Genomic DNA, 27,154 nt, shown 5'->3' with positions numbered 1-27,154 from the left:
TATATTTCTTTAAAATATACTTTTTAAACTTTCTTAAAGTAAGTTTTCCCAAAGAGAAATTTCTGACCTAATTGTGAATAGACAGGTTAGAGAGGTTTGGCCAAAATGTCAGTTTCCGTCAGTGGGCCCTGACAATTTTACTTGGCAGCAGGGACAATACTAGTTTACTAAGACAAGCATCTCATTTTAATTTCCCACAGGATCCTGGTAGGTTATAACGAAATATTTTTCTCGTAGGTGAACAATTATAGTGTTTTTGCCCTGTTGCTATTACTTTTCTTAGCCATTCTTCCCCTTAACAAACTTAGCTTCTATTTGTACAACTGTGTTTTCAATATTAAATAACTTTGCTAAATATATATACACAAACACAATCACCTCTTCCTTCTTTTATAACCATATAGTAAGAACTAAAATAAAGGGGTCTATTCACCGAGTGGATATTGTAATATTCATAGTTTGACAACCATGAACATTACAAAGACTTGGTTATGAATCGGAACAGGGATGATATTTCTTGGGTATTGTGCTTAGTGCAGTAAATATATGAATGAACTTTATTGAGACTGTCTCTCTTTTGGGGAATTTTTGTAACCCAGATTTCTGTCTTTCCTTCATGGTAAACCAGATTCAAAAAACAATACAGGTACATCAGTACTACTATTATTATTATAAAATCTTGCAAATATGAATGTGCATTCAAGCCAGAGCTTATTTTGCCGGTCCACTGATTGCCATTCTCCTGGTACTTGAAGGCAAAAGTAGTGGTGGAAATGGCAAAAGGAAGTGGTTGCCTTGAGTGAAGACAAGGTGGGAGGTGAAAAGCAGAGCACGAAATGCATTAGGACATGAAGGGTGCCTTGAGGGACCCAAGGCAGAACCAGATCTAGGCCACCCATTGCTTCTCCTTGGGACAAAGTTTCTCTTTTCTGCTTAACTCATACATTTGTTTAATGACTGCATTGGGGAAAGCAGAAATGGAGATCATTAAGTGAGACAATCACATGAGTGCTTCACTTAACAACCATCTGACTTCAGTCAGTATAGGGAGAGGGACTCCATAGCACCCATAGGTCGAGAAATAATGTCCCTGTAAAATTAAAATATCTAAACATTTAAATGTATATTCTATAAATCTTAAGAACTAATTTATTTTGACTTTTTGTTTTCCTTTCACCAGCATTAGTCTTACCTAAAGGTTTCTTAGAGAACCATTTTGGTACAGTGGTTAAGGCATCAATGTAGCATGAAGCCAGTTAGGTGAACCTGGGCTAGTCACTTTCTGTCAGTCATTGGGAGGAGACAATGGCAAACCACTTCTGAAAAATCTTGCCAAGAAAACTGCAGGAACCTGTTGTCCAGGCAGTCTCTGAGAGTCAGACATGATTGAACAGAATGAAAAAAAAATACTACAGAACTTGCAGGAATCAAATGGCAAATAATGAATATGATTTCAGGAAGAAAACTGCTGAATTGTCAACATGTTTTGTAACTAACTGACATTTTTTCCATTGTTGCTTCCCCTCCCCTCTTTAGAGGTCTACTTCCCTTTGGCATCCTGGTTAGACTGCTTCTTTCTTCAGCCTGTCCATTAATTCTTGGAGAGAGAGGAAAGACTGCTTAACTGAGAGACCCAAAGCTGCAAGGCTACAGAATCTACCTTGGCTTAGATACTAATTAGAGATACATGCACATTCTCCTATTTGGGTTTGCACTCTGGCTCATCACTTGATGGCATTTTCTGGACTTATTCCATGCCCACATTAGACCTTGTTGTGCCGACAGTAATTTTTTTCTGTGCGCTACATTTATTGGTTATACTGCAATTTGCTATACATTAAACAATTAATATACAAGAGTTAGACTTAAGACTTTGGAATTGAACTTTTAAACAAATACCTTTTTAATCAGTAGTTTAAACATTGTTTTTCAACATCAGCAAAGGTATTTAGTATTTCTGGGTATTATGACAAGTTATCTGTAAAAAAATAACGACATTTGTTTCCATTTGTTCAGCAGCAATTATTGCCTGAAGGAGACTAACTAAAAATTACAAAACTTTTATTTGTAAGAAATACATTTCCTGGTTGGAAATACACAGCATTATCTAACTTAGAATTTCCCCCTTGGCTAGTTGACAAGAAATTTCCCAGACTAACAGAGATGAGTCATTACTTTTCAAAGTAGTTGATTGGTGTTTCATTTGTCTGAATTGTTTTTCCTCTTTCAGAATTATTACTAATACATATAATCTACAGGGACAAAAATATTTCCAGTCAGTGAAGAGGAGAGCTTCGTTAAGTTTCTTTATCTATTAATTGCTTTATTATGCTCTTGCAGGAATTTGTAACAGTATTGGTGCGAGATCCCAGGTTACAGAAGGAAGATTTTTGGCATTCCTTTATAGATTATGAAATCTTCATTCATGTAAGTTGTTGCACTCTTCTGTGAAAATGGTTTTTAAGGCATTTCTAATTTCTGAACTATATATGTGATAACTATTTGGAGGGTGGTCATGAACCACTAGCCATCCCAATTGTGGAATTTTGAAATCTGATCTATACTTTTCTTAAAGTCTACAGTTTAGGAAAGGCTGTCTTAGAAAATTAATTGGAAGTTGGAACCTTTAGAGTGGTAAAGGGCAAAACAGCAGCTCTCTAGTTTAATTTTTTTTATTTTTTATTTATTTATTGAATTTATATTGCCGCCTATCATTCCTGGCCAGCATATAAAAAGCTGACATTACTTTTCAAGGACGGAATCCTAAGTGCATCTTTGGTTTAAAATATTAAGAGGATTAGTGCTTTTTATTTTATTTATTTTATTGTCATTTCTTGTTTGATTTTTGTGAGCCGCCTAGAGTTTAGTTTCATACAAGTTTAATAAATGATTATTCATTTCTGTGTTTTCCTTTCTTTTTTTGCCTTACTGAATTATATTCTTGATTAGATTATGTTCTAATAACTCTAATAAAGAGTTCTATTACTCTTCACACTGAAGTCAACATCTTTGCTCTTATTACAGGAATATCCTGCTTTAGTAACAAAACCTTGCAAATCCTGAATTGCCTTCAGGCCAGCCACTTGTTTTTGTCTGTTCCACTCTCTGCTGTTCCCCAGTGCTTGAGGTCAAAGGCAGCAGTGGAAATGGCAAAAGTGAATGGTTGGCTTGAGTGCAGAGAAGGCAAAGTATGTGGCAAGAAGCAGAGCATAAAATGCCTTAGGGCATGGGGGAGGCCTTGAGAGACACCAAAAAGTCTTATAATATATTTAGATCTAGATCTAGAAATAGAAATAGATTTAGTGCCATGGAAAGGCTGGGAAATTTTGTGTGCTAAATATTTATATTGAATATTTTAACATTTTTGCTAATATATATTTTGGATTGAGAGTTATCCTTTGTCAAATGTAAGAACCCTCTCACTGGCAGAGGAATGGATAGAGATGGAATGAGAAAGAACAGTGGAAATTTTCTGCCGGTCTTTTACCCTTTACAACTCTCAGTTCCGTTAGTAAAAAAATACTAAATAGGAAGAAAAGTTAGAAAAGAACACTACTCTGTTGCCTTTCTCCAAATACTTAAGATAATTGAGAAATTAAATATGTATTTCAGGAGTATATATTTAAGCCATATTTTTAGCTTCAATCCTTTAATCCTCCCCACTTTCATGAAACATTTTTTTGTTTGTTAGTGGGGGACAGAATATTTTTCTTAAGAAACAGAATCAGTTTAGGAAATGAAGGTATGGAACATTCATTAGCTAACCATTCAGATTGTCAAGATCTTGCATTGTCAGATTATTAGTTCTGGGAAAATACTGTGTCACTAAATTCAAGTAATGTATCAAACACATTCTGTATTTCTGTAGACAAATAGCATGTGTTTTACAAGAAAAACATCTTGTGTCCGACGCCGTTTTCGAGAATTTGTGTGGCTCAGACAGAAACTTCAAAGCAATGCTGTATTAATGTAAGTAATTTACAAAACACTAAAATAACTCAAGATTTATATAGCCGTACTCACCCATGATAATCCTAACTGTAATCTCGCACATTTCATTGAATGGGTAGAATCTGTAAAATCCACAAGATCTTTTAGATTTTATATAATTTGCATAGCATGTAGTTTGATCCTTAGAAATTTCATCCCTTTGCATTTTTCCGGTCACTGATCTTTATCTATCTGTATGTCTTCTTTGACATATTAATTCAATAGTACAGAACTCTAATCTAAATATTTAGGCAATCCATAGATTAATTTTGAGTTTCAGTTTATTATTTGCATTACCAACAAAGGAAAGGAAAAATTAGAGAACTAACATAATGAACAAATACAACTTATGGCTTATCTTTCACTATACACTGTACATCCCTAGCACCATCTTGAAATTAGAAAATTAAATTTGGCAACATTGCATATTAAAAATCTCAAAGTCCAACTCCATGTCCTTGTTGTAAGAGGTGATAACAGGATCAAGTAAGAGATTGCCAGGATTGCTGAAGTATGGTGTGGCCTGGTGCCACAGGACTATTATGGTAGCCATGCAGGGCATCTTGGGTCAGTCTGAAATGGCCTGGCTAAAGGACTCTGATGAAGTTGTGACAGATCCTGCAAGCCGGCAATGGATATTATAAAAACTACACAAATCCACATGTGATACAAGTGGACTGATCCAATGAGAAATGATTGTGGCAATGTCAAAAGATCAAGAGATAGGACAGCAAAATACAAAATGGGAACCTTGAATATGACCAGCATGGAAAATAAAACAGAAATTTTGGAAAGAATGGAAAGTAGATAATGGATTAAGATAATGGGACTAGGTGATATAAGACACAAAGGACATGGTAGTAATAAAATTAATAAATAATATTATCTACTTAGGAGGGGACACAGCAAAAAATAGAGCGGGCTTCTGTGTTAATTCAGACATAGCAAAATGCATACTACTGTATACATTAACACCTATTCGGACAGAATATCATAATTAGCATTTTAGCCATTGTGTATCCACCGCAGGATGAAGGCCTATTCTGCATGTTTCCAACCAATATGGTCCTGAGTTTCTTTTGCCAATTGGGCCTGCAACATTTGCTAATGTTGTCGATCTGTCTTGTTTTAAGTCTTTTTTTAGGGAGTTTTTTATCAAGTGGGATCCATTCTATGACTGCCTTGGTCAACCTGCCATCAGTTCTTCTTGCTGAGCCCATTTTCATTTCTATTCTTTTATTCTCTTTTACTCTCTTGATATCGTATACTTTTGCTTTTTCTATAATCCATGTGCAGGCATTTCTATCTTGTCTTGTAATGCCAAGTATATTTTCATGGCTCTGTGTACCACTTGTAGCCTTTGCATCAATTGTGAGGTTAGGTGTCCATGTTTCACCAGCATATGTTAGAGCAGGTAGCAACACTGATCAAAAACTTCTCTCTTCAGTCATGGGGGGAGATTGTTTTTGAAAATTATGCTTAGCTTGCTGAATGCCCGCCAACCACATTTAACACACCATTCCATCTCCTTTATTGTATCACCTTCCAGTCAGATCCATCGGCCAAGGTATATGTAGTGTTCGACTGCACCCAGTTCTTCTCCAGTTATAAAAAGAAATTCTTTCTTTAGTGAATTTATTAAACATTACCTGGCTCTTTTTCAGGTATTTTAAGCCAAATGATTCTCCTGCTTTGTGCAGCTTTTGTATGTGTCTTTGTAGCTCTTCTGGGTCTTGTGAGAAGAAAACAACATCATCTGCAAATCTTAAGAGATTTAAATAGGTAACATTAATTTTTATTCTATCTTTTGTCCAGTCTAGTTTACAAAATACTTCTTCAAGGCAGGCTGAGAAAAGGATAGATGGTATTATATTGCCTTGTTGTATACCTCATTTTATGTTGATTTTCATTTTAAGATCATTAAGATAAATGGTTGCCATTGTTTTTTCATAACTGATTGTAGTAAGTTTATGTAAGTAGTGTATGCCTTGGTTGACCAATTAAACATTGCTTGATGGAATACTGGGTCAAATTATTTACTACAAATTTATTTTGTAGTCAATAAAAGCCTTGCACGGAGCATGGTGTATTCATTGTGCCTGCCAATGACTTACTGAATAACCTGGATGTAATCCACTGTTCTGTAGCCACTTCTGAACTCTGTCTGCTCATTTGGCTGTGCATCATTTAATGTTCTTAATATTCTTGTTGCTATTCTCTCTTGTAGGTGACTGAAAGAATGGTTATTGGGTGCTAGTTCATTAAATCATCTTGGCCCCTTTCTTGTGTATAAGAATCACTCTAGCATTTTTCCATGCAGCAGGTATATTTTCTTCTCTTAAGCATCTTGAGTATATTTTTACTAGATTCTTGTGTAAACTGTGGCCACCAGGTTTTAGCATTTCAACTGTAACACAGTCATTTCCTGAAGCTTTCCCATTTTTCATTGATTTTATGGCACTTGATACTTTTCCTTTTTCTTGAGTGTTGTTACTTTTGAGCGCACTTGATCTCTGTGTAGCTCTGAATAAAATTTTCCAATTATTTCTAACATTTCCTGTCTTGTTCTACACACAGAACCATCTTCATGTTTTAATGCACAGATCTTCTTTCTTCTTTATGTAAGCTTGCATTTTCTTCTATTAATCCCTTTGTTTTCTTCAGTTGCCTTTTTCACAATCTTCATATTAAACTGACATGTTTCTTCTTGACAGAATAATAATACTGAAAATCAAAACAGGAGAGCAAATTGAAACATGTACAATTATATGCCCCATGTAGTGATAATTACACAAAAGGATGAATTCTTTGATGAACCACTAAGGAAATAGAGAAAATGGAAGCTAACAGTGTATTGTACGTAATAGGAGATTTCAGTGCTAGAGTAGGTAGTAATAGAATGGAGACAGAGCAGTTCATTGGCCCATGTGTTGCTAAGAACATTATGAAAGAAATGAGAATGGGCAAAAGGTAATGGATTTATGCAGCCAACATCATCTTTTTATTACTAATACTTTTTTTGAACATTGAGACTCATGACATATATAAATGGAATGAGATCACTATTAAAAGTCAGGTCAATTACACATTAACAAAAGTAAAAAGAAGGTACAGAACACTTGATGCAAAAGCAATTTTTTAAAAAAGATACAGAATACTCAAGGCAAAAGTAATCCCCAGTGGACTATGTGATACCAATCACATTGTCTAATAACTAGAGATTAGCACTAAGATTGTAGTCTTAGCAAAAATTAGGTTTAACAAAAAGTTACAAAATACCAAATAAAAAGGGGAAATAATTACGACAGTAAAATTTAAACAACAAGAAGTAGTAGAACAGTTACAAAAAAAGACAGAGACAACATTTAGGCAACTGTCACCAGAAGTGGGAAATATGGAGGATGAATGGAAATAATACAGAACTACCCTGCTTAACATCACAGAAGAACTATGTGGAAAAAGCAGAAAAGGTGGAATGGGATAAGCACCCTGCAAGGTGGTATGAAGAGGCTAAAGAAGCAGTAAAGTTGAAAAAAGAGTAAGTGTCCTCGACTTACAACAGTTCAGTTAGTGACCAACAGCACTGGAAAAGGTGATTTATGACCTTTTTTCACAGTCACATGTGATCACATGTGATCAAAATTCAGATGCTTGCCAACTGTTTCATACTGATGACTGTTGCAACATCCCAGGGTCATGTGATCTCCCTTTTGCAACTTTCTGACAAGTAAAGTCAATGGAGAAACCAGATTCATATAACAACCAAGTTACTAACTTACCAGCTGCAGTGATTCACTTCACAACTTTGGCAAGAGATGTCATAAAGCAGGGCAAAATTAATTTATAAATGTCTCACTCAACAACATACATTTTGGGCTCAGTTGTGGTCCAACTTGAGAACTCCCTGTATAAATGTTGATAAAATCAGAGGCAGAAGATTATATAAACTGTAGATTATAATGCAGAGATACCAACAGGATGATTAAGAAAGCAAAACAAGAATCACAGGAATGCTTGGGAAAATCTTTAGCAGACAATGAGATAACAACCTACAAAATGTTTTACAAAGTAGTCATAAGTATATGGAAAAGGGAGGAGAATTATAACCCCACAAAAATAATTAATGATAAGAACAGAAGGCCATTAATAAAACCATCAAAATAATAGAAAGGTGCAGAGAATGTTTCAAAGAACTACTCAATCCCTTAGGAAAGTATCATGAAGAAACCACACAAGACTACAGTATAATAGCACTAGAACCAGAATTATTGATTGAACACGTAGTAAGAGTTGTCAAAGAGTCACATAAATATAATCCACCAGAATGGGCTACTAACAGAAATAATTCCAGCATCTGGGGAAAATAACATCAGATGGCTACATAGAATCTTTAATGCAGCATGGACACAACTAACTGCTTTTACTTATTGGCAACAAGCAATATGGAAAAAGAAAGGGAGCAAATGAGAATGCACGCAATAATGAGGCATCTCATCCTTGACCCATGCAGAGAAAATGTATGCCAATATAATAAAAATGAGGTTAAAATCAATTATAGAACCACAATTAGCAGAAGAACAGGTAGACTTTAGGAGACACAGAAGCTGTACAGATACAGCTAATATAATTAATATAGCACACAATAAAAATCTCTTTATCACATTTGTAGACCAAAAAAAAAAAAAGCATTTATAGAGTTGATAGGTAATTACTATGGCAAACAATGACCATTTTGGAGTAAATGATCATCTGTTAGATTATATACAAGCTTACATAGTGATTGCAGAAGTGTAATTTGGAACAAATCAAGCTACATAAGAACCCTTCATAATAACATCTGGAGTAAAACGTGGTTGCATCTTATCACCACAATTATTTATTTTACATTGACAGCATAAGCAAAGAAGCCAAGCCCAGAGAAGAAAATAATATCAAAGAACTATTCTTTGCAGATGATCAGGCATTAATAGCAAGTACAGCTAAAGACAATTCATATCCATGAATCAAGAATGTAAGACAAATAATACGAGAATTAATAAACAAAAAACAGAAGTGATGGTAATCAGAAGATTACACATAGTAATACAGGGAACAAGCATAAAACAAGTATCAGAGTTCAAATATTTAGAAACAAGATTTACTGAAGATGGAAAAATAGATGCAGAGATTAACATGCAATTCAGTAAGGCAAACCACAAACCAAGTATTGAGGCAGTTAGCTCCAGTCCTACAACATAAGGCAGTACTCATTAGTACTAACTACTAAGGAGCATCTCATATAAAGCATATTCATGTTACCTCAGACCTAGAATGACCCTTTCCTTGCAGGGAATGTCATTTTCTTGGGATAGAATAGAATAACTTTAATCCAATAACATATCCAATAAATAATACTTCTGGACCAAAGAGATAATGCAATAGATCATATGCAATAAATAGCAGTATTCCTGGATTTCATGAACACCAGGAGCCCATCCAATCTTTTTTTTATTTTGCAGCTCCTAGACATTTTAGAGGTTTTGACAGAAATTGTAAAACATGGATGTGTCACTACTTTACAGATAAAAGGTGTTTAAAAAGCTTATAATATTTAGGGAATTTAAAAAAATGAAATACAGGCCATCTTCGACTTACAACAGTTCATTTAGTGACCATTCAAAGTTACCCCAGCACTGAAAAAAGTGATTTGTGATGTTTTTCACACTTATGACCATTGCAACACCTTCATGGTCACATGATCAAAATTCAGATGGATGGCAAGTATCTCATGTTAATGCTGATTGCAGTGTCCCAGGGCCATGTGATCACCTATTATGAACTTCTGATGAGCAGTCAATGGGGAAGTGAAATTCACTTAACAACCGTGTAACTAACTTAACAACTGTGGCAAGAAAGTTTGTAAAATGGAGTAAAATTCACTTAACAACTTTCTCACTTAGCAAAATAAATGTTGGGCTCAATTATGATTGTAAGTCAAGGACTACTTGTACACAAATCTCAATTCTGTCAACCATTATAAAGTAACCAGTTTTCCGCTGGCATCCTTGGGTTGTAAAAAGTAGTTGTCTTTACTGGAGTCTGTGAAACTCATTTATATTTAACTATAGCCCAAGACCACTTTTGACAGCAAATGAACAGAGTTGACATTTGAATTGACTCATAGTAATCATGAATCAATTTTTTCTCTTTTTTCCATTTCTCTTTTTGATAAGAAACCAGTATTTCTTTTGTAAAGTAATTTAAGTTATATTTTCATTTGGAACATTAATTATTATTTTCTTTTTTTAAAGACAATTACCAGACCTTCCACCTAAAACTCCCTTTTTTAATTCAAATAATTCTCAACATGTGGACCAGCGTCGCCAAGGTTTGCAAGAATTTCTCCAAAAGTGAGTAGATTGGCTTTGAGAATTGTTTGTTGCTTACTGACTTTAATGAAGTTGTTAAATTTCCTATACCTGCAATACCAGTTCATCTCTTGTGCACGGCAGCCACCTTGTGGCCACAATTATGAATTTGCACTTCTAATCTATGGAGGAAGATTACATAGCACACGTGCTTTCTTTACTCTTGCTTTTGAATTTTTTTGGTTTCCTTTTTTGAGCCAACAATTTGTTAAGTAGTATAGTGTTATTATTGAATTTGAAAACCAAGTTGTTTTAAAATACTGCTTTTTAGCAGTGTGAAGAAAAGCAATATAATTTAATTAAACCTGAAGTCCATACAAGGCAAAGATATGTTCCATAATCAGTCATGTGGAGGTAAATAAAGAACCAGTATTCTCTCTGATGTTTTTTTTTAAATGGCAGTAAAGCTTTCAATAGTTGAATATTAGGCATTCACCATATTAGGTAAAGCAGGACATGCCATTGGCCACATGACTCTTTTTCTGTGGTTCTTGGAGAATTTAAAGATTGATATTTATTGACATTAATGTTAACACTAGCTTTATATTTTCTTTCTAAAAAAAGTGACTTAGGTTTTTGCTTTTAGAAAGCTGCTTTGGAGTATAAGGAAAATGACTTTGATGACCTATACAATATCCAATTACTTAGGCAAAATGGTCTGAAACTAACTTACTTACTTACTTTTTCTTTCTTTCTTTCTTTCTTTCTTTCTTTCTTTCTTTCTTTCTTTCTTTCTTTCTCTCTCTCTCTCTCTCTCTCTCTCTCTCTCTCTCTCTCTCTCTCTCTCTCTCTCTCCCCTTTCTTTCTTGTACACTGAGAGCATATGCACCAAAGATAAATTCCTTCTGTGTCCAATCACATTTGGCCAATAAAGAACTCTATTCTATTCTATTCTATTCTATTCTATTCTATTCTATTCTATTCTACTCTACTCTACTCTGTTCTGTTCTGTTCTGTTCTGTTCTGTTCTGTTCTGTTCTGTTCTGTTCTGTTCTATTCTATTCTAATTGGTGTCAACTTCTTTAGGTAGACCAGGTCAGGAAATCATCTCCACATGAAGGCTTAAAATACAAAAGACTTTGAGATACTTCCTAAATTACAAAGAGAAAACTAAATTAGTTTTTGATGCCAAACATATCCATGGTATATTGATAATTTGGAGCATGTGATAGATTATATGGAAACAGGAGTCCTATAATTAGCTTGGCTGTAAACTATGTAAAGTAGCATCATCAGTATCTTAATTTAGATTTGAAAGACAATTGGCAACCAATGAACTATTTCAACATGGAGATAATCAAGGATCTCAAGAAGGCTTCATTATTAGCCATTCTGCCCTGGTTGGACCTAGCTACATTCTTTTCACATTTCAAGGACCTCCTAGGAAGAGCACAATAAAACAGTTCAGGCTTGAGGTTATTAGCTGAATATAACCAGCACATTGATGACATCAGACAGATGGTTATAAGACATGTAATTTTGCCCCAAATGACACTGAGCTTGGAATAAATCCAAGTGAACTTGTTTGCTAAAGACCACCCAGTTGCTCATAACACCTCAGATGGCATTAGGGCATCAGCCAAATGTTTGGGAAGTTTGATTTTCCACCTGGCAGCTAGAAGAACACTATTAAAATATGGATTCACCTAGAGAGAATATGGATTCACCTAGAGAGAAGCTCCACTGCTTCTTCCTTCTACTTAATTACTGCAGCATAAACCTCCCAATAAAAGCTATGATATGTTTGGTCAGATTTGTTCCTGAACCTGTAACAAAATTGCTCTAGTTCGCTATCCTCATAATTTATATATATTGTATTTATATCTTCTATTCTCGTGATGGTGAACCTTTGACGTACCTGCGTACTGGCCTGCGTGCCGGAAGTGGCATGCAAAACCATCCCACAAGGTATGCGCGGCCCTGCTGGCCTTTGCGTGCGCGCGAGCACCGATACCAGGAAGAGTGGCAGTCCATCATGCATGCGTGAGCCGACACCCAAACACCCGGATACTAGCTGGAAGCGTGTCCAATGAAAAGCTGGCCAATGCCACTCTTCTGGGTTCCACCACTCCTGCGCGCGCGATGGCCAGCTGAGTGGCATGCGTGTAATCACAGGAATGTGGAATAGGAGCCAGCGAGGCTGCACATTCTTCATGGGATGGTTTCACATGCCACTTCTGGCACGTGTGCTATAGGTTCACTAACACTGTTCTATTCTGTACCGTGATGGGATATGCTATCTTGTCAAGGTATAGAAGTATCACAAATTCAAATACTTGAACTTGAGTAATACTGAGCTCACATATCTAACTTTTTCTGTAATAGCTTATCCTATTTTATTTTTCAAGCATTGAGCAGCCACTTATAACTAGAATCAAAGTTGTCTTGGAATCTTCTTTAACAAGATTTATGCAGAAAGAAGAGTTATAGATTACTCTTGATAACTGGATAACTGATATATTTATTTTAATACCCAGTTTATCTCTTAAATTCTTTAGGATAGAATTTCTTGAACCTCTTGCTAATCACTTATGATATAAGTGGTCAGCTCACCTTCGTGATAGATTGTGCTTATAATAATATCAAATTATCATTTTTTCAAGTTTGGAGAAATCATTATATGATTTCTATTACCTCCTCCCCATATCAGATTCCAGATGAAAAGTGGCAATAGCAATAGCAATAGCACTTAGACTTAGCACTTCATAGTGCTTTGCAGCCCTTTCTAAGTGTTTTACAGAACCAGCATATTACCCCCCAACAATCTTGGTCTTCATTTTACTGGCCTCGGAAGGGTGAAAGGTTGAGTCCGTCTTGAACTTTGTCCTTGTCACTTCTTGAAGACTCACCAGTGGTGGCTCACTACTACTGATAGGTTTCTAATTCCTGGAAGCTATCAGATCTGGAGTAGAATTGATTTCTTCTTGCACGGTGCCGCAATGCTATCTTGCATGGGTACTCAAGTATGAAATACATGAAAAGGAAAGAACCAAGGATACCATAGATGCCAACTGACTTCCAGACAACAGTGGTTCTGGTGTTGCTTATATCCCAAATGGCTTCCGATCTAGGATGTTGCATTTAACTTACCTTGTGTCCCAATTCGTCCTTTCAGTAGTTTATAGAAGGAGAAATTAACTTCATTAATTTGCTGTTATTTGCTAACATTCTCTGCAAGTTTCCATGGTTAAACAAGTACAGGTAGTCCTCAGCTTACTATCACCATTGCCCCCAAATTTCTGTTATTAATGAGACATTTGTTAAGTGAGTTTAGCCCCATTTTACAACATTTCTTGCCACAGTTGAATCACTGAGGTGAATCACTGCAGTGATAAGTTAGTAGCCTGGTTGTTAAGTGAATCTGACTTTCCCATTGACTTTGTCAGAAAGTTGCAAAAGGGATCACATGATCCTGGGACATTGCAACCGTCATAAATATGAAAGTTACCAACATCTTAATTTTGATCATGTCAGCATCGGGATGCTGCAAAGATAGTAACTGTGAAAAATGGTCATAAGTCACTTTTTTCTGTGCCATTGTAACTTTGAATGGTCATTGAATTGTTGTAAGTTGAGGATTATCTGTAAAATAAATCAGAGTAGAAGAAAAGTTGTAACACTTAAAACAGCCGTTTCAAGCTCAGAATGTTTACTTTTGTTTCTCTCCATTTAAATACAATAAAAATTTGTTTCTGGAGTTTTTTTCCCTATTCAAGAAAATAGTAAGTTACTGAGGAGCAGGAGTAGTTATTTTCCAACTCCATGGGCAAAATGGATGTAATTTTTTTCCATTTGGTTTCATTGAGCCTATTTTAAACAGTCTATTTAAGATTAATTAACTGTGTTTTCAACCTTTAAGACTCAGAATTTGCTTTCTTTTTAAAAGGAAAGAAGGGGCAGCCTCATCTACTGTAGGCTGAATTTTTCATGAATTTCTTTTGAAATCTCATCTGTGTACGCATTCAATAGAGGGCACCAAAACACAGGCTGTGTTTGCTTATTTCTATAGATTAGATTTCTCACGAACATTTCTCTCAGAATCAAGAAATGAAGTAAATTTGTTGAAAACAAATTGGTGTTTTAGCTTTTGGCACACATACAAGCATGCACTTGTCACTATATTAGGCTACGTAAGATACAAAAAAAGTTTTAGTTAGAATAGGTTATGGTCCATTTCAGCTATGTTCTCTTCTAACAGAATAGTTTACAACATATATAATATATATAATAAAACACAATCTGCCCCCTCCGCTTTTGTCCAAACAAAGCAACTGCTCATTTGGTTTGCATTTTAAAAATACGGTTTTAGTTTTTAAACATCCAGACTTCATGTAGAAGCTCTAAATAAACAAAACTCTTGAAGACTGCCTTTTGCACAATTCGTTTATTTTAATCTCTGGAATTCCGTTCTTAATATATTTTAAGTTCTCTAGGCTGAGTATAATGGAAATAGAAGAAGTGGATCCAACTAAGGAAATACAGGCTTGTTTTCCACTCTCCCAACTTGGGTGGCTTTTAGAATTGGAGTTTAACAATATGTAGATCAATACTGAACACTAGCATGCACAAACATTTAATATTTTCCAATACTTTGTGTATATATCTATCTCAGTAATATCTGAGTTTGATACAAAGTAATTGATACCACCTTAAATTAAACTCCTGTAATTTAAGATGCATGATTGAAAGATTCATAGTAGTTTTAATATTTAATACTTTCAGTTATCTTGTCTTAGTACTGTACTGTAAAGGTAAAGGTTCCCATCACACATACATGCTAGTCGTTCCCAACTCTAGGGGGTGGTGGCTCATCTCCGTTTCAAAGCCGAAGAGCCAGCGCTGTCCGAAGATGTCTCCGTGGTCATGTGGCTGGCATGACTCAATGCCAGAGGCGCATGGAACGCTGTTACCTTCCCACCAAAGGTGGTCCCTATTTTTTCTACTTGCATTTTTACGTGCTTTCGAAACTGCTAGGTTGACAGAAGCTGGGACAAGTAACAGGAGCTCACCCCACTACACGGCAGCATTAGGGATTCGAACCGCTGAGCTGCCAACCTTTCGATTGACAAGTTCAACGTCCTAGCCCCTGAGCCCCTGTGTCCCTCTGTACTATAGACCTGTTCAAACACTTTCAGTTTAGTGCTTATCTGTTCCCGCTTTCTTTCCCTGTTTTTCCCCACAGATGCGTGTATTTGAACAAGGTTTTAATTAACCTCCCCGAAATCTGAATCTTGTCAGAATTTTAGCCCAGAAAGTTCATCAGTCACACAACAGTACTGCCTCAAGCAATTTGAGACTGATAGGACTTATGGACCTAATATTTGTGATACCTTTGACAATTATTCTGCGTTTTTTCTTTCATACATCATAAGCTAGACCAATTTGCTGGCCTCGTGTGAATACGAGTCTATGTGTATGACAGTAAGCCAACTAGTCTCCCTGGACAGGAAGACGGGGTTGGGGCGTATTCATTTAAAATAAATAAATAAATAAATGATTGATTGAATGTATGATTGATTGATTGATTGAATGAAATGTGTAAATAAATAAATAAAAAAAATAAATGGTAGCTACTCCACACATATTGTTATCTCGGAGATAGATTTGAGGCTGAAAGTGCATTTGGAGGATATGGTAAGGCTCATTTCATAAATAGTTGCCCACTCACAAAATGCTTGACATAAATGCCAAATCATCTATTTACTGGAAGAATAAATTAACTGCTGAGGACAATGTCAACCATTCCAGTGTGGTCTTAATCTACCATCACAATAATATATTATACTAGTTCTTTTTTAGTAGTAAGCCAGTTTCTTATTTAAACCACAAGAATCATTAAAAAGTGGTCAAGACATAGAATCTATAGAAAGGAGATACTTAATGGCCACGGAGACATTTCTTACTCAGTGGTGCTAAAAAACTTCCCTTCATTTAAAGTCAATATTTTCAGCCTATCATATTCTCAACAATTTTTATTGTCCATCCTGGTGATTATTAACTGCCTTTTTAAAAAAAAGAAAATGCTGCTTTCCAGCCACATCCCTTCTAGGCCTTTTGCGCTTTAAGCAGTTCTGTTTTAAAGGTTTCTTTGCACTGATTTCTCCATCCTGTCATTGTTTCTGGCTACAGTTTGCCCCCCCCCCCCCAGTTTGTTTGCATTTCTCTCCATCACTATAGCCACAATGACTTTTGCTTCTTTCAGCAAACAGAGTTTGTAAGTATTCCAACTTGTCTCAACAGTTGAAATGTTTGTGAACATTCTAGAACATTTGTATCAACTAAGCCAATTGCTGTTGAAGGCTTCATTGTCATCTGCGATTACTCAGATTAAAATGGAAGATCAAATAATTCTTTAAAGCATATAGAAGCCAATTATGAATAGAACTAAAACTGTGTTTTATTCACCATACAGTATATGCAGTTACCTAACCTAATTGGAATTAATATATTTCAAACATAGCTATTTCTGCCCAACAGAGGGCTGCAAACGATGCTTTCAAGATCTCAACTGATTAGATGAAACCAAGTTTCTCTTGGCAGCCCTCTGCAATCTAATTAACTTTTCTGATAACTGGAAACAAGGGCCAGATCAAATCTCAAGCTGACAAGTTGTGATGCATGAACTCCAGAAGAAATGGCTGCATACATAACATCTTCTATGCTTAACAAAAAATTTAAAAAAAACCCTATTAGGGTAATGCATTTGAATTACTAAGGCTGATGTACAGGAAGATGACAATTGGGATTGGGATTTTTGTTGGTAAGTGATACTGTTGTTAAGTGGGTCATTAAGTAAGTACCTAGTCACACTCTCCTGCTAGCTTCTCACAACCAAAGTCAATGGGGAAACTAGAAGGAAATCGCAAATCCCAGGTTGTTTACAAGCAGACCTGCAGGCAAGTTAGTGGCTGCTGCCAAATGGGAGAGGTTGATGAGCAGTGAGGGAGGTGCTGTGCAGAGGTCAGGGGTGGTTTCTCTGCCAGCTTCCCCATTGACTTGTGGGAAGCTGGCAGGAAAGGCTGCAAATTGAAATTGTGTGATGTACAATGTGCAACTGTTATAAGTGCGAGTTGGTTGCGAAGTGTCCAAATTGAGATCACATGACTGCGGGTGCTGGCTTACTGGGACAGGATTAACCATCATTTATTTGGTTACTGTCGTAACTTTGAATTGTTGTTGAATGAACGGTTGTGATTCAAGTACTGTCTGTAAGCTACATATCAGATAGTGCCATAACATTCCACAGTATGGTAAAATATATCTAATATTAGAGAATTTTTTCAAACAAATGACAACTGTGAGATTCAGATATATAATGATCATCTATATGTTATGATTTATGCTAAACCAAACCCAGACTAGCCACAGCTTAGCACAGCCAGATAGGTGAGATGGATATAGAAATAGACAACTTGTATTCAGATTGGGGTTTATCATGTAGATTTGGTTTCCCATGTCTCTATTTAAAGAGATGTGGAAAGAAGAAATAGACTTTATTTATTACCTTCTCCTGTGATGCATAAAACAGGTTTAAGCACTGTTTACAAGCAAGTAAACTAGAAGCCAAGTATATAAGGCAAGACAGGGTAAAAGGCATAATAGGTAAAAGGGATAATAGCTGATCAAACCAGGATTTAAACAACTCCACTGCCTCCCTTTTCAATCCAAATCTGGATCATGAATGCCAAGGAAAAATATTAAATATCGTTCTTCTTAAGAAAACAGAAAGAAAATATATGGGAATATAAAACCAACTTTGCGGATACAGAAGGAAGGAACAAACTGTTAAGGGAGACTTAAGGAAAAGATTATAGAGTTTTGAGATAGAGGGAAACTTGAGAGAAAAGGGCCTCCAAACAATCCCATATTGATTTTATTTAAGATGGGATAGAAACAGCATTGCAATAAGATTCTGTTATTCTACTTTGTTGCAGTATAAAAAGCATTTCTGGAATTCCTGCCCTACTCTTTTTCTTGACCAGTTTACCTCAAAAGACTGACAGGCATTACTGATCTTTCAATACATGTCTTTTCACACTTGGCATTTCTAGGATACCCTATCTGTTTTTAATTTATTATCTTTGAACCGATAAATTTTTTAAGCCTCCAGATGGCACTATTAAGCAGAAAAAAGAATGACTGTAAAGTAATGAATCCAGTGAAAAATAAAAGTGGAAATTGAATTGTAGTGGCAGGGAAGGGCTAATAGTAGCCTTGATGTGCTTAGATCAACCTGTACTCTTATCACTTTTGTTTGCTGTTCCCATATGTTAGGTTACCAGCAAGTTAATAACAGTGCTTTGGCAGTTCAAGGCTTAACAAAATTGCACTGGACATGAAATAAAGCTAAAATGAATTTCTGTCCAATATCATTGACATTAGTGTTCATTATTTTTGCGGTGCAATGCCTCAAACCATCAAAAATCAATTTTAAAGATTACCCATTATTTTACAAAGAAACTAAAATGCATTTCAAACAGTAACAAAGAAGTAAGTGTGGTGTAATTGTATCAACAGTTACTTAGGTTTCAGTTTGGTGACACAATCATACTTCTAAAGCAGCCACTGAAAATATCTATTGAGAATTAAATTGTATGTATGATCCAGATATATGAATAAAGTAAAATAATACCAAGTTGGATTATCAGTAATATTATTGCCAGTAATATTATTATTATTATTTCTATCATTATGTGCATACTTTAAACAGTGTCTGGTTATGACATTCTGTTAGGAAATTGATAGGATTTTTCTGAGGCATGAGAAAAATCCTATCAGGGATGAGAAGATTAATGCTTAGTTTGTTTGGGATTTCTTATATAACACGATTCAACCTGAAATGGAATTTAAAGAAAAGTTGTCTAAATTTTTCAGATCAAAGTCACACTTAAACCTTTCAATGGTAGAGATAGAGGGTATGCTACTGGAAACAAAACACCTTTGGGAAGAAATAAGACATTTAAAAATTAGTTTTGATTTGATATCACATTTTAATTTAATGTACATTTTAAAGATATCATGATTGCTTTCCACATATTTACCATTTTCTCCTGTTATATTAAAATTACAATTTGCTTCGGCTGTTACTGAAAGTAAAGCTGAGATTATGTACCATTTGTTTAAAGCCATGGACGTTACTGCTGTTCTCCATTCATATTTGGTCACAATTCAATTGAGGTCCAACTGATTTATATGAATTCCAGAAGATAGTAATTTTTCCCAGTAAGCTGATTATTTTTTACTATATTGTGCCTTTCCTTATGAACAATGTCCAATATCTTACATTGATATAGTATTGGAGCTGAAAAGGGCAATTTATACTTGATAAAAATGATATAAGCATTATATATTTTAGAATAATTGAATAGCTCTATGATTAAGATAAAATAATACCAAGTTAGATTATCAGTGATATTTTTGTCCCCTCTTTACCTCCATCATTGTGGTCTGAGAAGTATGACATATGCAGCATCTTTAATGACCATCGCAATTAGCAGAATCCACTAGACTTGACAAATATCTGAGCTTCCTGCATAATGCTTATGTTAATGTGCATGCAATTAGATAATATATCGGAGCATTCTTGTCTGCATGTATGAATTATATCTGAATAAAACCTTGAAGGAACCCTTTGATTTGATTGTGGCTTGGGCAAAGCATTCTCTGCATACAGCTCTTCATTGCTTGCTTTCATGTATTGTATTGGAGCTGCTGCATGACAAATTGGTCACTCCATAATGTTCAGTATTCTGCACATACATATGCAGAATATATTTTCACAGCAGAAAGAAATCGAGATCTAAAGGTATAAGAACCTGTTTTTTTATATCAAGGTGCCACCTTGCCCTCCACTGGAGGTTGAGATGATTCAGACAGGAGTGCTACTTCACATACTGATAAATTCTGTATTATCCAAGATGTCCTTGTTTTAAAGACTAAATTAGAAACTTGGAGGAAGGAAGTGAATAGGCTAGTTTTGATTTTAAGGGAGGAACAGTTTTAAGGGTTGGTATGCTTCCTGTTTATTTCTTTTATATTTCACTTTATTTCCTCAAAGTCTCAAAGTAACATGTATAATTCCCTCTCCCCCTATTTTATTTTCATAACAACTTTGTAAAGTGGGTTAGATTTAAGTGGGCTTGGATAGACTGAAAAAAAATCCAAGGGCCTTTCTGGGTAAGTGGGGACTAAATTCAGGGAACAAATGATTATGGATGTTCATTCTGGGGACAAATGATGAAACAGGCATCATATACGTACCATTTCCCTTATATGTGCATCATGACATTGCACATACTTAATGGAATAATCAGAATTTCAGTACTAATTTCATTTTTCTCTTGCCTAGCTATTAAAGAGATTAAATATCTGCAAACTTCCTAAAAGATATATATATATTTGCTTAGATGTGTAAGATGGCTATCTAGGTCAAAAGAGATGCCTTCATGATTCTTTTCTAGCACACATAATTGAGGCTGGTCTAAACCTCATTTTATTTCTCTCTATTATCCCAATTTTGAAATGGTTTAATTTTTGTCTTCCTTCCATTGAAAAATATTTTGCAGCCAGCATATTACATAGCCTGCAATAAATAGTTCAAACCCTATTTTTCTATTCTATTGATCTGATGAGTCATTAAAATATTCTTCACAGTATCAGACTTCCCTAATCTGACATCCTTGAAATGTTTTAGATTACAGATCCCATTGTTTTGATGACAAATAATGTAGGCTCTAATTTCATAGTATCTATAAGGCACCAGGTTAGGAAGGCTGCATAATGTCCATTGATTCTTTCACAGTAATCTTTAATAGAATTAATCCAAATGTGCTTTCTCTAAAATAGGATGATGAGATATTTTGAGATTATCCTTGTACATTATTCATATTAAAATAATGAATTTTCTGGTAGAATATTAACCTGTTTGCCAATTATAAACTGGAGTCCTGAAATTGTTTATTTTGACTATCCCCAGTTAGATTTCAGAATTGCGATTAAGAGAACCTTTAATGATAAAAGTAATTAACTGACATCAACAAAGATTAGGTAAAAAAGCAAGGGATCTAAACATCCACAATTTTAATATAGAAGTAAACTTTTTTTGGGGGTTGTATTTGCTGGACTAAATAAACCAATAGAAATGTATTTTAATGTTGAATAAAACTAGATTGAAAAAAATTGATTTTATGACACAATGTGGTGGAAGTAAGACCATTCTATTGTTAATAAAAATATAGTTGGCTATATTTAATGTTGTCCTAAATTGTTTTAAGTATTTACTGAATTGAGAATTTAATTTAAGATTATATGTTGGAGTCAAAACACTTTTAAAAATTAACTGAAGTAAGATTAATTTTCCAGTTCATTTGAAATAGTTTTATCAGCCTTTTTGAAGGTAACATACATAGTGGTTGCATATATGTGTGTGTGTGTGTGTATGTATATGCAAAATACATCTTTGTTTTACATAGGCATCTAATTTCTGTAAATTCTATAATGCCCTTCTTTTAAGGTAATAGTTTTATTACATATTCAGAATTACTGATTATGCATCATTTCCCATGTTAGTTCTCCCACACATGGAGGCACACATTCTTCCCCCCCAGCCAAACTAGTAATCGATTCACATGGTAGCAACAGATGGGGAAATAAAAAAAAAGTCCTTGAAAATTACTTATATAACAGATGTTCATAACTATTAGCTTCATGTTATTTTACTCACCTAAAATCCCAAATACTTTAATAAAGGTAAGTATCACTTACTCAAACATTCTAACATTTATACTGTGTTCAAACTGCAATAGGTACGAAGTTAAAAGTAACTTTGAGGCAAAAAATATTGAATAAATGTTCTTGGAAGGCAGATGAATTTTTGTTTTTGTTTTTTTTGTTTTTTTTGAAAGGGTACTCCAGAATCCAGTTTTGCTTTCAGACAGTAGACTTCATCTATTCGTACAAACACAGCTGAGTCCTGAAGACATTGAGGCCTGTGTATCTGGAAATACGAAATATTCTGTGGCTGAAGCAATCCATGACTTTGCTTCTTTGAAACGACGATTTCCTGTAGAACATGAAGAGAAGAAAAAAGAAAATTATGCCGATTCAGATTCTGAGAGGTTACTTCCTTACATTCTGCTAAACATGCACACATGAAAATAAAAACACTTCAGCATTTTTGTTGTTGATGCAATGCTAAGATAATGAAAAAATTAATTGACTGAGATTTTATTGAGCTGTGACAGCTCATCATAGAAGTCTTTGCATACACCTCCACATTGAATTAATGAATGCAGTAGAAATTCAATTATCTGCATTCTGATTATGTGAATTTCATTTAGTCAGACTTGAATTATTCGCGTTTAAATTATCTCGCTAAAAAAAATATCCAACTGAACTCCAAATGACTAATTAAAAGTCCAAATTTCCTGTCTCTCTTTTGTGACTGGGGATAATTAAAGTTCTCCTCTGTTACTCAGGCTTTGAGTGTGTTGTGAAAACCAATTTTCTCTCTTCCCTCCCCCTTCCCCCCTCCCTCTGCAGTTCATCCTCTGGGCTTGAACACAGTTGCGATGATAGCAATTCACACAGACATAAAGCAAGCAGAGCTCCGGAAGAACCCTGAAATATTATTTGCACTCTGCTGTTCCTGGAATGACAGGCCTAACTTGAAAGTTGTGTGTGACCTTTCCAACTACTTTGCAAAGCACGTGCTTTCTGTTTTCAAACCAGTTTTGAAAAATATACAGTATATGCAGTAGAGGTCATATGGACTGGGAATTATAGAGATAATAGTTCAAGTTATTTTGCAGGCCAAGCAGGAGAAACCTGATTTATGTTGTTGAACAGTTATGAATTACATCTGTACAGACACCTTCAGTATCTTAGATTCCCTGGTGTAATCCTTTGGGGGTCATTATAAGGGAGAGCAGAGAAAATCTCTGAATGATTTTGAAATATGTTGGAATATCTGACCTCAAAATGTACAAATTATATTTTCATTTGGCGTTTTAAATGGCCACATAATTCTATCATATTGTACAAACTTAACAGTTCTAAATCATAGGTAAAATGTAATTAAGAAAAACAACTCAGTTTTTAATGAGAAGTATTGCCAGGTAAGTATGGATATGTGCTCAGCAATACAGGAATAAATGACCAAATTAGTTTTAAATAAACATTCTAAAATATTAGTTTTGTCTCAATAAATACTTGAACCCTGTGTAATCAAAATTACAGCGTATCAAGTGCTTCAGTCAGTATGCTTAGTTGAAGCTTGCCTAACAATTGTCACAGGTCATGTAAATATGTTTCAGACCCATAATCCCATTGGGATTGAAGTATGTGCATTTGAGGGTATCAGGTGAAAGGAACCTAGTATGCCTTGCTTTTTGATGCAATGAAGAAACAATGTCATATATAAAACCCTCTGCATTATAAAAGAATTATGCTATATTTTCAAATTTCTAGACGTGACTGAAGGAACTGGATTTTGGAGGAGCAGGAAATAACAAAAGATCATTTAATTTTTTAGGGATATGTATGTTTAAAGTATTTAGCTGGACAACTTTGTAAACTCAATTCATTCTGTAAATCTTTAACTGGTTACCCAATCTAAAAATATATTTATTATGGAACTAGTTTTCATATTCTATTCATATTAAGTAATGCTTTTTGAAGGTCATGGAACATGTTTTGGAAGGGGGAGAAGAAGTGGTAAATATTTAGAGGCAACAATCGTTTTGCTATTGTGGTTGAACATAAAATAATCTTGCAGATTATTTTATTAAATTGGATAAAACTGTTTAGGCCTAATTACAAAAGAGTGCTAGTTACATATGTTTAGGTAACTGCTTGAACATGCAAATAAAATCACCAGTGCAATGTTTGCTACTGTTACAGTAAAATGAACAAAAGGCATCCAACTGAGGAAAGGAAAAAAGAGACCAAATAAAATGGAATAAGGTATTGTTGCTTACTAAAATTACAGAAATCTAGAGTGAAGCAATTTGAAGCAATGTGTATGCTATAAATTAAGTGATTGCCTATTTTAGTATTTGATGTCTAAAGACTTATGTGATCTCATTTAATTGATGCCTGCTGGAGGATAAACAATTATTTCAGTCTTAAGTCTAGCAAATAGAAGGCTTGGGAACCACTGTTACATTCAAATTCCACCATGAATTGCTGGATTTGATGCAGTTTGTCATTTGGTTTATCTGTACGGTGCATATTAATCATGTTGCTTCAGTATTACTATATTCCTACTTTTCATACAGCAAAGCTCTACATGCTTACCATGATGTAAATCCATTTAAATTGTTTACTCTGGAGTGTATTTGATTGCAATTCGACCCTTGAAATATTTTCTGTCTATCAAGTGTCTATTAGTAAAATACTTAATCGCACATGTGTGGACTTAAAATGTTTAGAAAATGCTTCTATTTTGCTACATTTTCAAAATAAAACATTTTCTATGTCGACTTATTTTTGTCTTTGATTTTGAAAATTGCAAGATTTTATATAAAGGACTTTATATACTATATATACACACAAAATGACATATTTTAAGAAAGCACGAATAAAACAAGTTAATTTTCTAAAAGAATAATCCCATGAATTTTCGAAGTCACATGTCCCATTTTGGGATTTAGTTTGTCCTCCCTCAGGTTTAAATTGTCTTTCATTTTATGCAATATAAAGACAAGGAAAAGGAATTTGTTTTCTAAGTTTACATATTTTTCATAGTCTGTCAGCCATACTTTTGTTATTGTTCAATATATATGATAAGACAAATTTTATGATTTACATACATTTTAGGTAATTCCCACACCTTCATTTCTGAAGACTGAAGACTTTTGTAACAACTAGCTATTTACAAAGCTTTGCAAATAAATTCACATTTATTTGTACAGCTTATTTTATAAATTAAATCTGGAAAATGTTCATGTAAAGCAGGCAAAAATATCTAGAAGAGTATGAAGCCTATTTTCTTAATAATTACAAGCAGTAGTGCATTAATTCAATATTTTCCCTAATGTTTTTCCTTTTTAAAATTGTTTTTGTTTTTGCAGTGATACTTTTGATTTTGTTTAAATTTTTTAAAAGTTTTTGTTCCAGCTTCTTTTTAGCAAAGCCCTTATAAAATATGGATTTGACAGCCTTTTCTTTAGTATATCACATTTTACAAGATTTAAAGTGGAATTTTTTTTGTAATTATTCGAAAATGCTTAGGTTTCCTGCGAATACAATACTCTCTCATCCTCATAATTTTATGCCGATTAGAAATAATTTGGGAAAATAATTGTTTTTGCCTATAGTTATCCATCAAATACGAAAAATTGGTTAGCTCTCGAGTTTAACCTCACGTAAAATGAAAAAAACAGAGAATAATAATTTGCAAAAGGCCAAGGGGGTAAGAATCAATGGACACGGGGTGACACATCTTAACTTTTCCGCTTTTCAATGTAACCCTTTCCTTGCTGGCCGCCTCTGGTTTGCGAACACAGTCGCTTCCGACGAGCCAACTGATTAGAATTGCGCCATCATACCGCTTCTTCAAACTCAAAAACTTTCCCTTTCATTGGTTAATTGTTACGCTGGGAAGGATTTTTTTATTTTAAAGGTTCAGCGATACCTCCGTTCCCGGCTACCGGCTTGGTTTTTGGGATCGTCTGCAGCTTCCCGTCTCCTTCCCTTGGTTGCTATCTCTCTCCCTGCACGAAGCAAAAAATAAATCCATCCGTAAGCCATCTGGCTTCATTTTAGGAAAAGCGAAATAGGTATGCTTGGACATCAGTTATAGCCATTAGTGTTCCTCTCTCTCCAAAGCTGGTTTCTTGAGCCAGTTTTGCACCTTCGACCTGGCATGGAGTATAGTAGTTCGCCGGTTTCTTACTTCAAGGCCTTGATCCACTTTTTTCTTCCACCCGCCCCCCTGTTTTCAACCCCGCATGCTAGACATTTTCCCCCTGCAGCTGCAAACGCCGCACGCGGAACCGCCGGCGCGCGCAGGGCGCTGGCTCAGCAGCAAGCAAGCAAGCAAGCAGCAGCAGTTCGCTTGCTCGCTCGCTTTCCCCCTCCCGCCCAGGGAATGTGTGTTCCAGGCGCCCTCCATGTGCCTGAGCTTTGCTGGGGGCTGTTTGTCGCGGGGGTGGGGGGAGAGAGAGAGAGAGAGAAGGCTGTCTCCGGCCGTAATCCCGTAACCCATAGCAACGGCCCAAATCAAGGGAGCAGTAGCCCGCTGCTCCAAAAGGCCCATAGAGAATACGTCAACGCGCACCTCTCCCTCCTCCCAGAAACCGATGCGGTCGCCCTGGAACATCAATGCAGAGTCGGGGTTGCTAACGACAAAGGATTTTCAAGGCATCGCTCTCCTTGCAAATACTTCATTGCTTCATCCTCCTCCCCTCCCCCCATTCGCCTTTTTGGATGAATGTATGAAATGACAGACAGAGGAGGCTGGAAAATGAGAGGCAAATATGCTGTGGGGGCGGCCGCGGGGGGGAAGACAGGGAAGGAGGGCGAGGGGTGACGACGACATTCCCAGGCGTCGTCTGGATGGCGGCCTTTTGTTATGCAAACGGCTAGGCAGCCGGCTGTCGTTCTCTGTGCAAGGGACCGAGGTAGTCGGATGACTCCTTGAAATAAAGGTCAGCGGAGCTGGTGAGGGAGGGCGGACAGCAGAAGCGGGTTATTGTTTTCTCAACGCTCTGTGGTGATGCAGGAGCTTAAACGCTGGGAAAGAAAAGCAGGATGTG

The 27,154-nt window shown here is 35.5% G+C and overlaps 1 protein-coding gene across 6 annotated transcripts in view; it reads left to right on the top strand.

Moving 5' to 3' along the window:
* Window positions 1-24,872, top strand: part of SNX10 (sorting nexin 10) — a 42,179-nt gene extending 17,307 nt beyond the window's left edge. For all 6 annotated transcript variants that reach the window (XM_058183108.1, XM_058183111.1, XM_058183112.1 and 3 more), the window contains 5 exons: window positions 2,341-2,427; window positions 3,869-3,969; window positions 10,281-10,379; window positions 22,301-22,513; window positions 22,938-24,872. In XM_058183108.1, the coding sequence (XP_058039091.1) occupies window positions 2,341-2,427; window positions 3,869-3,969; window positions 10,281-10,379; window positions 22,301-22,513; window positions 22,938-23,019 (582 nt within the window). In that variant the 3' untranslated portion in view covers window positions 23,020-24,872. The remainder of the gene's footprint in view (window positions 1-2,340; window positions 2,428-3,868; window positions 3,970-10,280; window positions 10,380-22,300; window positions 22,514-22,937) is intronic.
* The last annotated feature ends 2,282 nt before the right edge of the window (window positions 24,873-27,154 follow it).

The sequence above is a fragment of the Ahaetulla prasina genome, chromosome 4, assembly GCF_028640845.1.
Source record: "Ahaetulla prasina isolate Xishuangbanna chromosome 4, ASM2864084v1, whole genome shotgun sequence".
Taxonomy (NCBI): Eukaryota; Metazoa; Chordata; class Lepidosauria; order Squamata; family Colubridae; genus Ahaetulla; species Ahaetulla prasina.
Note: the sequence above shows the minus strand (reverse complement) of the source record. Positions and strands in the feature narration are given on the sequence as shown.